Source organism: Bos javanicus, chromosome 15, assembly GCF_032452875.1.
Source record: "Bos javanicus breed banteng chromosome 15, ARS-OSU_banteng_1.0, whole genome shotgun sequence".
NCBI classification, from domain to species: domain Eukaryota; kingdom Metazoa; phylum Chordata; class Mammalia; order Artiodactyla; family Bovidae; genus Bos; species Bos javanicus.
This window is the reverse complement of record NC_083882.1, coordinates 76877649-76891991: the sequence shown is the minus strand read 5'-3', so window position 1 is coordinate 76891991 and position 14343 is coordinate 76877649. Positions and strand designations below refer to the sequence as shown.

The following is a 14343-nucleotide window of genomic DNA, read 5'->3' as shown; positions in this document are numbered from 1 at the left end:
AGACAGCACTTGCCTGGGTTTGTCGGCAGCTCCACCTTCTGCTCCCGTTCCTACCACAGGCAAAACAGAGGAAGGAGCTGGCTTGGCTGAGGGCTGTGGAAGCTCCCAGGTCAGATCGGGGCAGTGCAACGCAACTGCCTGGGCCCTGGACTTCACTCAGTCCCTCTCCCGTCTGGTTTGCTCAGCCACAACCCCTTATACCAGATCAGCAAACATCCTGGTGGTTTGGGGAGTCCCCCGCCCCCTGCCTGGTCTCTCTGGAAACAGGACAAGAGCACTGCCAGCTGTCTTTTGCTGTCTTTCCCTCTGAGCCAAAGGCTGGTGCCTGGGGTGAGTGGGGAGCTATGGTGCAGGGAGCAGGTGAGATCCGGAGGAGCCGAAGATGACGGCCTGCTGTCCCGAGGGCTTTACTTCACACGCATGTCTCCGTCACACAGGTCACCTCACTGAACACGTGTCTCACATTACTCACACACAACCCCTGAAATGGGAACATTACAGACAAGGAAAACGAGGCTCTAAGAGGGGTTTGCTGGGACCTCCCTGGTGATCCAGTGGTTAAGACTAGCAGCTCCCACTGCAGGGGGGCGTGGATTCGATCCCCACCCAGGGAACTGAGACCCTACGTGCCCCACGGTGCGACCAAAAAAAAGAAAACGAACGAGGTTTCCTGACCAGCCCAGGACCCCTACCAGCCGGTCAGGCTCTGAACCCTTGCTGTGCCTCACAGGGCACTTCTCTTCCCTCCCCGGAGCCTGTCAGCAACCTGGGGCTGTGCGACGTTGGAGGAAGAGGGTAGGTTTTTTGACAACCTGCAGGACAGGAGGCCATAAAGTACAGAAAAAGTTTATTGGAAATCTCTTGAATACATTTTAAAGTAATAGCTTAGTATTTCCAAATGGATTCGGCTGGAGGCAGGGAGGGGCTGTTCCCCCTGGAGACGTGACTGGTCCCAGCCCCATCAGGGGGTGCTGTGGAAGTCGGTCTACGGCTCATACCTGCCACTGCACAGGGCTGAGGGACAAGGGCCGGCCTTGACAGTTGCCCTGCTCCTCCCAGGCTCGGCTCCAAGTCCGGCTCAGCCCCCCTGGCCTCTCACGGAAGGGGTCCTGAAGAAAGGCTGCTGCCTGCAGAGGCCAACAGTTCAAAGAGGACAACGGCTCAGAGGTCTTCCCCTGCTCGGCCATGGAAGGAGGGCTGAGAGGCTGGCTGAGGTGGGAGTGGGGGGTATCAATGACTTACCAGGGCCTCCACCCTCCTCAGTGCTGGGGCCCTGGGGGGTAAACCAGGATTGGTGTAGCAGGCCACAGGTGTGCTCGGCCCCACACCAGGAGGGCCAGCTGGATGCCACTTCGAGAAACGTGCCTTTGTGGCAGCAGCGGGTGTGCACGAGGCTGGGCTCAGCCCCATGGAGGTGAGGACAGAGCTGACCCCAGCGCTGAGATCAGCCTCGTAGGGGGAGGCCGCCGCCCCCCGCCCCCGCTAACAAGCAACAGAGGGCCACCTGCTCTGCTGCAGAACAGCTTCTGCCAACGAACACCCAGGTGGCCGCGGCGGGCAGGGCACGCCTAGCCTTCCTCGGATGGGGCTACAGATGAGGCGACCAGGAACAGATGGTCCGTGAGTGAGGCTGGGCTCTTGGCCGACTCAAGTAACAATACCTGAAGGGTTAAGTCAACTGAATGCCCAGCTTTGGTTTCTCAACAAGGAATCGATGCAACTAGTAAACCTCAGGGCAGGGTACAGACCCTGGGGTTAAAGAGAGCTGGTGGCCAGGCCCAGGTGGAAGGAGGAGAAGGTCCATGACCCCGCCCCGAGAAACCAGAACAGTACCTCAGGAGGAGGGGCCTGCCCAGCCTACCCCAGGGCCATAGCAGGGGACACACACAGCACCCCGTGGGCACTACCAGTGGCATGACCCTGGTGAGTCATCACATTTTGAATCCAAGACTTCCTGGGCTGCCAGGACATGGTCAGTCTCTCTGGAGAAGCTGGGCGATTGAAGGTGCACGTGTCTAAGGTAGAGTCTGTGGTCAGCTGTCAGTTCACATGCAGCAATTCTGGGAGGCTTTGTGGCCCGCCCCGGCCAGCCCTGTTCTGGGATCCCACCTTCTACGCCTCGGAAGGAAGATCTGAGAGCAGCAGCCCCGAGTGTGAGGAGCCGCTAGAGAAAGAGGCACTGCCCCAGGGAGCCTCCAACCTTCCCAAGTGAAACATGTTCTCTCTATAAAATATCTGATTTCTCTGAAAGTAATAAATAGTGACTGTGTCCTGTAACAGGGGAAGAGGGGAGGAGAAAGGAGAACCTGTGCTGTGACTCCAGTGACAACTCCTAGAGACGCAGGACTCTGCTTCCACACTGCTGGGCAGGCAGCTGCCAGGGCTACTCGGATGGGCGGGCACGGCTGACTTTCGAGTTCTCATCACCTGGGGTGGGAAGCCCACCACACTGCCAACAATACAGGCCCGGGACAAAGGGAGGAAGACAGAGAGGAAGAAGATACCAGAACTAAGAGGAAAGACCCTGAAGGAGAGCGTCCTGCCTCCCTCCTCCCGGCACGGTCTCCGTCCTCCTCCTGCCTCCGCTCCAGCCTCGGGGCTACCAGCTGGAATGTCGCCTGGCCGATGGCCATGGCAGGCCGGCAAGGGGCCAGCTGCTGGGCAGCCCCGGGGCGCGGGGCTGGCGGGAGGAACGGGAGGACGGCCTATGAGGCCTCCGCTGAGGGTGGCGTGAGCGGAGGGTGGGCAGAGGGCGAGTGGCGGGGGTCCTCGCGGATGCCGTCATGGGCTGTCGCTGCTGCCACCGGTCTCCGGGAGGGGCCAGAGCAGGGGCTTCCGGGTCCCCCAAGGGGACCGCCTCCCCTTGGCCTGGCCTGGAGCAGGACAAGGGGTGGGAGCAGCTGCCGAGGGGGAGGCGCTCTGTCTCCTGGGGCCACAAGAAGGGGATGCTGCTGGGACTCAAGGACACCAACTTTACTGCAGGGTTTCTACAAAGGCATCAAATTCTCGGACATTCTTCTCGTGCGCAGCCAGCTTCTCTGGGAGTGAGTCCTGTGCGGGGGGGGGGGAGAGGAGCTGCTTACTCAGTAGGCCGGGAAGCCAGCTGTTAGCCGGGGCTGCAGGGAGCAGGGTACTGTCCGGCTCCGCAGGGCTGGGCTGCCGAGCAGCTGAGCAGGCACTGGCCAGTGGGGGCTGAGGAGGGAGACAGAAAAGCCTGGAGAATCCAGGCTGGCCACACACGCGATGAGATGGAAAAGGGCCACGCCCACAATGGGACAACACAGAGGAATCCAACGTGAAATATCTTTGGCACAGATTAGACTAACATTAGATTAAGACAGTGGGTTTAGAGCCCTACAGGTTCAGGAAGCGAACGCTATCCTCACAGCCTGCGCTGGGCCGGTGGCAGAGTCCCGTGGGGGCACACACCAGGCAGTCCCAGCCACACCCTCAGGAGGTTCTGACCCTGCGGGTCGGTGGCCAGGTTGGAAGTCTGCATCTTTACACCAGCTGAGGGGCTGGGTCAGGGTTGGGGCATTGAGAGAGAACAATGAAAATGAGGCAGAAACAGGCGGAGTTAAGTGTAACTGCCCACAGGTTTCAACCATTAGTTAAAGCCTGGCCCTAAGCAGGTGGTCTGGCCCCACTGCCGAGCGTGCAGCGGCAGAGCTTACCCCCCACAGAGGACGCCCTGCCAGTTGGGGGCACCTGGAGCTCTTCGGGAGCAGCGCAGACACGCCGGCTGCCCGGATGGGTTTGGGGGGCTGGAGCAAGCCGGCTGCAGCTTCATCTTAAGAGCTTTTGGACTCCGGCTCCTTCCAAGCAAATTTCAAATGAGTCCGGAGAGTCAATTAAAAGCCTAAAATCAGAAGCCCGACTCTCAGGGGTCAAACCTTTGTTTTGCTGGCTCAGTGTAATCACCAGCAAGTTATTTGTTCCCAACGTCATTCTTCTCATCTGTAAACTCGGATAAGAAGAAAACCTACCTCTTGGGGTCTCATGCTTGGCACCTAGAAAGCTTCAATAAATGTTAATAATGACATTTTTGCTATATTATTATTACCGAGCAGCTTACCAAGCAGGCTTTTCTGTTTAAGGCAAATCAAGGGCAGCTGAGCCAAGATGCCTATTCCTAGAGCCACTCCTGACTGCAGTATAGGAGGTCAATATTTCCACCTCAGGCAGGGGGACCCCAACATCTCGTGGCACAGGCACCCTGGATCTGTGGCTGTGCCAGACACTCCTCTGCCCATTGAGGACAGGAAATAGAAAACACCCTAAACGGTCATTACAGTTAGTATCGGGACACCTGGCTGAACTCGGGAGCACGGGGATGAGTGAGCAAAGGGCAAGAACACCACCACTCGGTCCTCCTGCTGCTTCTGCCCTGTGTCCCTGGCACCTGCCTGGCAAGCTGGACAGCTGATGGCAAGAGCTGCTGAGGCAGCTTGGCTGAGTGGCATCAGCAAGTAGAGGACATCAGGCAAACAACAGAGGAGTGAGAACTGCTGGGATCAGAGTGCAGGGAAGAGGAGGAACAAGCGCAAGCATTTCAAGACAGCGACTGTGGGGCGCAACGCATAGCTCGAGTGCGATCGCAGGAAGGCAACGGTTCAACCGTCTTGTCCTGTGACCGCAAGATGGGAGGTGTGAGCGTGGGGGAGCAGCGGGAAGAACTCTCCAGGCCTGCGGAGCAGGAATGGCCACGGAAGGAGGACAGGAGGCCAGAGGGCGAGACAGCAGGCAAGGGGCTTCCGTACCAAGTCCTCGGCCATGGACTGGGCCCCGATGTCGAGGGAGAGGCTGCTCAGCTGAGGCGGGTTCTGAAATTCACGATAGAAGGTCCCCAAGTCCATCGGAAGGATGTCGTCTTTAGAAAAAGCTGGTTTCTTAAAAAAAAAAGAGAGAGAGAGAGACTGACTCAAGTTTAGCTTGCCTTAAACCACAGTGGAAAATCAGACGGGCTTAACTATTAATAACCCTCTTTCCTTTCAGGAATTAGAGGAGAAAGGGCTCCTCCAGGCTGACCTTTGTGGAATCTTTACAGTTTTCTCTTCTGGGCAGCTAAATTCATCCTGGGGATGACCTCCCTCTATCCTGGGCAAATTTCTGTCCCCTTCCTTTACATTCCTCTCTTTAGCAAAGGGCTATCCATTCATGAATAGGACCCGCGCAGGTCCGACTAGACAATCCGATCCCGTTTAGAGGTGAATCTGAATCAAAGACACAGCACCAAATGCCTTGCTGCTCACGGGCCTCTACATGTCTCCCCAAGCGGCGTGTAAGGCAGGTTCCCCACGCAAAGTGCATAGCCGGGCACCCCCTTCCCTCTGTCTGGACCAGCCCATCGGATCCCCGAAGGCCTACTCAAGAGCAACAGATGCTTCTAGGTTTACTGCCTCTGAAGCAGCAATGGGCAAGGGAGATGCTGCCAACTTACAAAGTCGATCATGACGAAGTCGTCCTGGGTATGGCCGCTGCTGCCCCCGCTGGAGCCATCAGAGTGCAGGCTGCCCTGGAGAGGAGATGTAGTCTCTGGGGAATCTGGGGGATTCACCTGTTTCAGAACAAGGCGGAGGCAGGGGCTGGTCCTGGGCACTGGCTGTAAACCATGAGCCAAGGGTGTGGCTAACAGTCCGCGGAGGAACAGTGAGCGGCCCACCAAGAAGGACAACCACTGTTCGCTGTCTCCCTGCAAACTCGACTCAGCGACGGACTCACCATGGGATCTGCATCCTCCAGCTCCAGGTTCTTGGGAGCAAACATGGCAAAGGGTATGTCCAAACTGGTCAGGGTCACCTGGAGAGACGCAGGAGAAAGTATCAGTGCGCCCCCTTCCCCCAGCTCGTCTGCTTCCTTAGGGGCTGCCAGAAGATGGGGGGGCATCCAGCAGGTTCACGCACTTCAGCTGACCATGCCACCCTCAGGTTCCTGTCTTGCTGGAGACCCCTCTGGTCTCCCCTGCTTTCCACCACGTGCCCACAGCATCCACAGGACCCTGGATTCAGCTCTGGAAGCCTGACCCACAGCAGTTCAGTAACAAGTGTTCCTCACTGGCAGAACTGAGGAGGACTTTCCTGTCTCAAGTAGTGCTGAGGCGATGACACTGCAGTGCAACGTGTGTGCTAAACGGCGTGGTCTCCTCTCCTACGAGACCACATAGCAACAGTTCTTAACGTTTCTGGAGTGATGTCACAGGTCATTAATCCTCCCCATAGAAAATTCACACCATTTTGCATGTGATTTCAGTGGTTCCACAGGTCCAGGTAAGACCTCACTCTAAGGGCTCACACATTCTCACAGGTTGCGGGGGCAGAAAAATCACCTGGTTGATGGGCTTGTTGACAAAAGCCCCCACTTTCCGGACAAAGATGGTCTCCAAGACATCGTGGGGGGAGGCCCGTCCCTCGCTGCTGTTTGATACAGTTTCAGCGTCCTCACTGGAGAAGAAAGGTCATGTCGGCTCTCCTTCTCAAACGACAGCAGAGCCTACTGGGTTCCCCGTAAACCCACCACCTTGTGAGGCCACAGCCCAGGACAGGAGCTGCCCCCACCAGCCCAAGCATGTGGGAAATGGCAGTATGAAGCCTGCCTGGGGCCCCGTCACCCTCACTTCTGAGTTGAGAGCACAGGACTGCACTTCCTGGAAGAGCTAAAAACAGGCATATGTGAATGAAACTCACTGTTACAATTGTATAAAGCTTCCATGAAATTTACTCTGTCATACCAGGGATAAGCATCAGTCACCGTGCATCCAGCTATCATACACATGGGCAAGCAGCTCTCATAAACGACTAATTTTAATGTCAGTCCAGTTACAGAGCCAGACTCGAGATCTTACATCCCCCTCTTCACTTTGTCGTTTTGCTGCCTGAAGCTCCACACCACGTGTCCGCCCTCCCCTTGCCCCGAGTCCTCTCTCTGTTCAGCAAGGTCTCTCAACAACACACCCAACCTGGCTGCCCCTCCCCCTCCTCCCAGGTGGCACAGTGATGAAGAATCCGCCTGCTAACGCAGGAGGAGGTGCGAGTTCAATCCCTGGGTCAAGAACATCCCCTGGAGAAGGGAATGGCTACCCACTCCAGCATTCCTGCCCGGAGAACTCCATGGATAGAGAAACCTGGAGGGCTACAGTCCAAGGGGTCACAGAGTGGGATTCGACAGAAGCAACTAAACGACTCCCTCCCGCCCTCCAGGCTGATGCTGAGTCCCGAAAGGTGGGGGACACCAAGCAGAAGAAACAGGAGCTCAGACTGTCAGTCACAGCCCTGTGAGAAGCCGGGGACAGGAAAGCCCCAAGGCAGGGGCTCAAGATGGGGAGGACTATGCAGTCCAAATGGCTCCCGGCCTCCAGACACCAGGGGGGACCAGCGTTTGAGAGCCCCCGGCACAGGGCCCTCTGTCTTCAGTTACTCCAGGTCATACCCCAGGAAGCTAGGCTCAGAATACGAGTAAAACGACTACGATGGGGCTTCCTTGGCTGTCCAGTGGCTAACACTCTGCTCCCACTGCAGGGGACACAGGTTCAATCTCTGGTAAGAGAACTAAGACCCTGCATGCTGCCAAAAAACAACACTAAGAGGATTCCCCCTCTGATTATCTAACAGGAGGAAAGAGGATGGCGGTTTGAGGGGCCAGGCATGAAAGTAATTATTTTTCCTGATGGATGACATGGAAAGATCCTTCCAAATAAACCCCCTCCCCCAACTCCACTGTGGGAATGGAAAAAAAAAAAACCGGGAATTTCTAATATCTGAAAGTTCATTTAAGATGCAATGGGGCAATCGACGTCAGTAACTCTGGGGCCTTCCAGTTAAGAGAGGGCAGTGCAGGTCAAGACAGGCCCAGCTTCCCACAGAACTTTCGGTGAAATGGAAAGAGTGAGTCTGGGCTCTGCAATCCAAGAAGTCAGGCCTGTGCCTGGCCGTTCTGTGAGCTAACTGTTCTCTTAGGCCAATCACTTAACCCTTCTGAGATCCTGTCGCCTATTAAAGGGAGGTAACATGGTGATTTTTGCAGGGTGGGATTATGAGAACTTTCCACCCAATCCATGTCTTCAAAATCTGACTTACAGACTGTATCACTTCTGCAATCAGAAAAGACAAAGGTTTCTTTTTGTATTCCAGTAAGGAAAAACAGTTGTTTCTACAGGATCCCCAGGAGGCACGAACACAGCAGAAAAAGATAATGGATCATAACTACCACCGCAGACACACCATGACTCCGATGTCACGGGTGTGGTTAACACCACCCTGTTCTGGTCTCAGGGAATACTGAGGACACCCAGGGAACCCATCTCAGGGGACGAGAGGAACATCTCAAAACACCTTCCTGCATCAGGGTAAGGCGCGCCAAGCCCGGCTGCCTGCTGTCAGAAGACAGTAGTGGTGCCCAGGGCAAGCCCCCCTCACACACCAGCTGCAATGCAAGATTCTTATCGGGAATTTGAAGGATTGCACATTTTCCCTGCAAATGCCAAGCCTGAGCCAATGCTGAAAGCTACTCTTTACTTGCTGATACCAAATAAGCAGATGTGTTGGGGAGGACAGGCCCCTGGTTGGTCTGAAGAGCGGCCGAGCCAAAACGTGAACTCACCTGCTGGACGGCGTGGCGGCGCAGTGGGCCCCATCAGAAGGGGTGTAGGTTGCCAGTCTCTCCTGGTCAGCCTGGGCAGCATGGGCAGGCTGGCTGGGACCAAGGGGTACCCCACCTTCCTTCCCGGGGACCATTAGCTTTGGGGGAAAACGAAAAAATACAGTGAATCACAGCAACATCAGGCAGGAGGGGAGACTTGCTGCCTAGCACGATGGCATCAGCTGTCCAGCTTTCCCATCACCAGTGCTGCCACCAAGTGGGCAGGAAACCTTGGAAATCTTGATCCTTTCTGGGGCTCGCTCAGTTAATGGAAGACATGCACGGAAGTGACTACAGAGGGAAAGAGAGGGGGGAAACACTCGGGAAGCTCTTCTTTTCTTTCTGAAGTGTAAGAGGCGGCCTCTCAGAACCATCTAGTCCTCCGAAGTTACAGAAGAGCTTTGGTTCAGAACACGTAGGACACGGGTGTCTTAAGAGGCCCTCTGGTGTGTCTGGGCAGGGGAGGCAGCACAGGAGCCCCTGGTGCCCTCCCACCTTTAAAGATACCTGCTGAGGGTGTGCGGCGTTTAAGCCAGCAGCAAACACTACTGGATAAGCCAGGTCAGCAGATCCAACGCCCAGGGCAGCAGGCTGATAGGAAAGGCGAGAGCTGGAGAGCTAAGCAAGAGAAAAACAAAGAGGGGCAGCGGAAAGGAGGAGGGAGAAACAGGCACTCCTAGAGTGTGACCAATGATCAGATCAGTAGGGCGAGGAGCGGGTCCCGTGCGCTGCGGGGGAGGGCCTGATGTGAGGCTTACAGACAGACCAGGCCGTTCCTCTGAAAGTAGGAAAACAGACTGATCCACAGTGGGGCGGACAGTCTCAGCTCCGTGCCCTCCCAAGGCCTCACGTGAGTTCCCTGCTCCCCCTTCTCCCAGGGGTTCAGCTACATTGGCTCAGTTTCCAGCCCAGCAGATCTGGGGAGCACCGTCTGGGCAGAACTGGGAACCAGAGCCATCAGTTTTCCCAGGTCATTCTAGTCTCTTCTTTGACCTTGAGGTCCCTTTGAAACACAAGGCATCTTCTTTAATCACACCCTCCATCACCACTGGGTTTGGGAGGGTTCCTATTTATAGTGAAAAAGAAAGAAAACCACTCTTGGATGATTTATCTGGGGAAAAAAAAAGATCTAAACAACTCCATGTACTTTTCACATCAATGGTAGGAGGAGGGGCGAATGATGAATCCTATTTTGGGCCGCTGGTGCAATGGCTGCATCCTGTTGAAAATCAATTACCGCACCTCAAAATAACCCACAGAACACTTGGGGATATTTAAATAACTATACCCTGTACTTTATTTATAGTTTTCAAATAAAAAGAAACCATCTGATAGTATCCCCTTCTTCCCAGTATGGACTCACTTGATGGGAAAAGGCCAGTCCTGCCGTGGGGACCCTCAGGGTGTCCGTCACCACAGGAGTAGGGGTCTGAAAAAGTGCCTTTGTGACCGTAAACACACACTGTGCACAGATACACACAGACAGGAGAAACAGGGGAGAAAAAAGAAAAGGGGCTTGAGAAAGAAGTGAAAAAAACTCTGGAAAGGGCAGTAGCAATAGAGGCTGAAATGTACAGTGACGTCAGGAGGGAAGCAGGGAGAAAGCTGTATGACTGCCTTCTGAAAAGGACCGCTTGGAAAGGTGTGAAGAAGAGAGTTTATCCCTGGCGTTCTCCCTGATGCGCAGGTGGAAAGCAAAGCTGAGTCGAGCTGCTATGACTTGGTGAAACCTGAACCAAGCATTAGTCTGCCTTTAGTCAAAAGAGGGTCTCTTTTAGAAAATTTCCAACAGGAGGGTCCTGAGAATGTACACAGGGTATGCTAAACAGGAATGAGGATGCTGAGGCTAAGATATTAGACTGAAAGCCTTCTTCTGGGGACTCAGAATCTGTAGGCTCAGGTTTAAACAGTTGATGCTTGTTGGCTGTGCTTTTAAAATGCTCAGGAACCCAGCGGTGAACTTTCTTGCATCAGCTCAGGGAAGATGAGGTGGTATGCAGGTGTAGGCATCAGGGTGTGTGTGTGCACACGCTCACAGTCCCTGAGGGTGTAGAAGAACTTGATGGAGTAAAGGCTGGGGCATTTTCAAAACTCAGGATTTCAAAGCTAATTATGGGCAAGATGATTGTTTTGGGTCTTGCTGTTCCATCTTTAAGTCTCGCCAATTAGCTAATTAATTAATGCCTAGAATTGGAGGTAGGACCCCAAGATACAGTACAGGTTCTGAGTCACAGCTATTTATTAACTTAGCTCTGTGCCCAAATGATACAATGATCCTTACTTTACTAGAAAAACAAAACAAAACCAGCCCATTAGTATTTACTGGATCACAGCAAAAGCTCAAACAGAAATTGTTGAACAATTATGTGATTCCCTAGATTAAACAAAAGAAGAAACTATTTCAATATTTACAGGAACAAAGAGACCAGGTGGTAAATGATTTTTCTTCCTCTGTTCTACCATCAAGCTTCAAAATGAGTATTTCTGCACCAAACTGTATAGTCTTGATTACAAGTACTCAGGGAGCAGTGACAAGGCTCACCCACTGGGTGCTCTCTCTGATGAAATCTTGACAAGATCTACCTTTAAACTGTAACAAGACACAATAGGCAACTGATAACATGAAACACACAGGCTCTCCTTACACAGGTTAATAAACCTTTCTGCAAACCTCAGCTACAGAAACGACTTAACTTCCCTTTACCTTTGGGGTCTGGCTGAATTTCCACTGTATCAGAGAAAAAGAAAAACTGATGTGTTAAAGCCCCAGGCTCACCACCCCTAACATCTCCCAAGTTTATGTATGGTTTATGAGTTTATCAGTTGTTAAATGAGCATTAAATGACATATTCAAATTTTGATGATTTAAAAAACCATCAACTCACGAATGTGAACTAGTAAGAAAGTGGGCTTTCCTCTTTTTTTGGGTCAGTATCGCTCCCTGTCAGCAAGCATACCAGAAGCCACCCTCTTCCAGAGCAACAGCAATCTGTATGCCTACATATATTAACGGGGAGGGGGGGTGAATAACAATTCCTACACACCCAAACCAAACTGTTCAAACAATTTCACAAGACTCTCTTAAACTTTAAATAGTCACATTAGAAATAACAGTGATCCATGAATTTCTATAAAGTCCTTCACACATAAGTTAGCTTTTGTGCTTAACCCCTGCTTTTAAAACAAATCAGAACTATACTTTTAATTTAATATCTAAAAGCACAGGATGGAATAAATCTAAATTTTTTCTTAATGAAGAAAATATAGAGGATAAAAATGTACGGACAGCTAATTAATTTGTTGGGTCCAACACCCCCGAGTAAGATGGTGAAAGTAAGATGGTGAAAAAGGATAATCAGGGGCTAATTTAGGCTTCCCAGGCAGCACGAGTGGTAAAGAACCCACCTGCCAACACAGGAAATGTAAGAGACGTGGGTTCGATCCCTGCGTTGGGAAGATCCCCTAGAGAAGGGCTCCAGTATTCTTGCCTGGAGAATCCCATGGACAGAGCAGCCTAGCAGGTTATAGTCTATAGGGTCACACGGAGTTGGACGCAACTGAAGTGACTTAGCACGCACACATGCATGGGTCTAATTTAAAGGAAAATAGAATTCACTTAGGGAACCATCTAATATGAAAGAAAAGAGGAGGGAAAAAATAGAGGCAGGCAACGGGTAGATGATAAACAATCTGGGGTGGAAGGGAAGAAACGTGCCCTAAAATTCAGTCAGCTGGAAAAAACGACTCCTTATCTGAAGCAGTCTCAGAACCACATGTATATCATACACTTCTTTGGGGGAAGTGTTCACATTGCTTGGAGCCTGCGTTTTATTGAAACTGGCTGTGACACTGAAGATGGAGCCTAATCATGTTCAGAGAGGGAATGCAGACAAACAGATGTCTATGTAACTATTAAGGAAAACTGCATAGCTGGGGTCTTAATGGCATTTTATGCTAAATGATCACTGGCTCCTTTTTTGCTCCTTCCATTATTAGGAACCATATTTAGGAACCACTTCAAAGAAGCAGCAGCTACTAGGACCTCCCTGGTTGTCCGGTAGTTAAGATTCCATGCTTTTACCACAGGGGCATGGGTTTGATCCCTGGTCAGGGAATGAGGATCCCGGATCTCATGTGCCGCTGGGTTCGGCCAAAAAAAAAAAAAGAAGTAGCTGCTAGTTCTAACAAGTGTTGCTTTCAGTGTCTCTCTGGTGCCAGAACACAATTCTGATTTTGTAGGGGTTTTCTGTGGCTGATTTTCTAGGGAATTTTAAGATGTCACCAGGGAGGTAAAAGTTACATGGAATCTTGCATGTTAAGATTGCAGACTAGAAATACTACAGTATTATCTGCTGGGTAAGAAGGTCCTCCTTTACTCCTCAAAATAACTCCTTGAAATAATCACCACCACCACCACCAGAAGAGATTGTTATCTAAGTTTTCACATAAAACTTTCATATCATAAGGCCCATATATGTACTAAATAACTACCGCCACACCAGAACCTGTTTCCCCCTACCTGGGAGGGAGGCGAGGTGGAAAAGGAGGTGGCGCACACTTCCTGAGAGTCTTCCACAGAAGGACACGCTACTCCAGTGTCCTCGCCGGCGGTTCTGTGGTGAGGGGGAGAGAAATCATGAACTGACTGATGGCAGCCAATTTCAGAAAGGACACAAAGAGAGCTGAGATATGGATGCGAGTTGTGCTAAGAATCCTTTTGACAGTCCCTAATTTCAAGAGAGGTGCATTGAGTCCTTGATAATTTCAAATATGTTCAGAAAGCAACATCTAGAGGTTGACAATGGCTTTTTTTTTTTTTTTAAATCCAAACATTTCACCTGACATATCATTTGAGAGCGTTTTTTTAAAGCCTGGCCAATGTAGGGCCAAAGAATCATCAGCAACAGAGAATGCAGTGAAATAAAAATCTAGATTCCAAAGACAAAAAACAATCCAACTTCACGAATCCTTCACAGAAAGGCAGCATCTTCCTTGGTACACATCTATTCCAATCTCTCGACAACTCTGTTTTCTGGGATCTAGGCCTGGAGATGTTTGATTCTGAGGAATAAAACTGAACTGTGCCAATGGTGACCTGAAAACCACCTAATTTGCAAAGAACATTCTTTCTCCACATTACTGCCACTCTCAGAGTTTCTAAGTAAAATCAAACCAAAAGTCAAATCAGTACTGTCTAGGTCAAAATATCAAAGGATTTTTTGAGACGTGGTCTACCTTTCGTCTTGGGGTACCTGACAGGCAGCAGCAAGGATACAGCCAGCCACTCCACTTCCCTCCCCGTGGGGTCTCCATCCGTGTGCCCTGCCTATCGGTGAGTGTGGATAAAGGTGCTCTACGGGCCTGTGCAAGATGGATGTTTCCACCAGCCACAGTTTGGAAAAGAGTTTTCCACATTCCTCACCTGTAATTGCAGGGGTGCATGGGCGAGGAGCTGGGATAGGGACGGTCCACAAAGTGATCAATAATAATGCCCATGATAGGTGGGGTCCTCTCAAAGTGCCTGTAATGCAGTAAGCAGATGGCCACATTTGTTAGAATGCCTTGTCACGCCCCCTGCAGCCCTCAGAGATCCCTTTGCCTCTTATCTATTGGAAGGAACCACAGAACCTCAACTCCTGCATCCCTGAAAATAAGCCATCACTTCTACGTTGGCTCTGGGACACTCAGCTTCTCCAGTCTGGAGACTGG

At 51.8% G+C, this 14343-nt stretch overlaps 1 protein-coding gene across 13 annotated transcripts in view; it reads right to left on the bottom strand.

Annotated features, from left to right (window-relative positions):
- Window positions 1–830: 830 nt before the first annotated feature.
- ATG13 (autophagy related 13) overlaps window positions 831–14343 on the bottom strand; it is a 42074-nt gene continuing 28561 nt past the window's right edge. For 4 of the 13 annotated variants that reach the window (XM_061381348.1, XM_061381346.1, XM_061381345.1 and 1 more), the window contains 10 exons: window positions 14057–14155; window positions 13154–13247; window positions 9998–10096; window positions 9142–9252; window positions 8596–8732; window positions 6326–6440; window positions 5722–5799; window positions 5441–5602; window positions 4761–4889; window positions 831–3051 (listed from right to left, as the gene is read on the bottom strand). In XM_061381348.1, the coding sequence (XP_061237332.1) occupies window positions 2974–3051; window positions 4761–4889; window positions 5441–5602; window positions 5722–5799; window positions 6326–6440; window positions 8596–8732; window positions 9142–9252; window positions 9998–10096; window positions 13154–13247; window positions 14057–14155 (1102 nt within the window). In that variant the 3' untranslated portion in view covers window positions 831–2973. The remainder of the gene's footprint in view (window positions 3052–4760; window positions 4890–5440; window positions 5603–5721; window positions 5800–6325; window positions 6441–8595; window positions 8733–9141; window positions 9253–9997; window positions 10097–13153; window positions 13248–14056; window positions 14156–14343) is intronic. The other 9 variants (XM_061381356.1, XM_061381357.1, XM_061381350.1 and 6 more) reach the window with 8 other exon arrangements.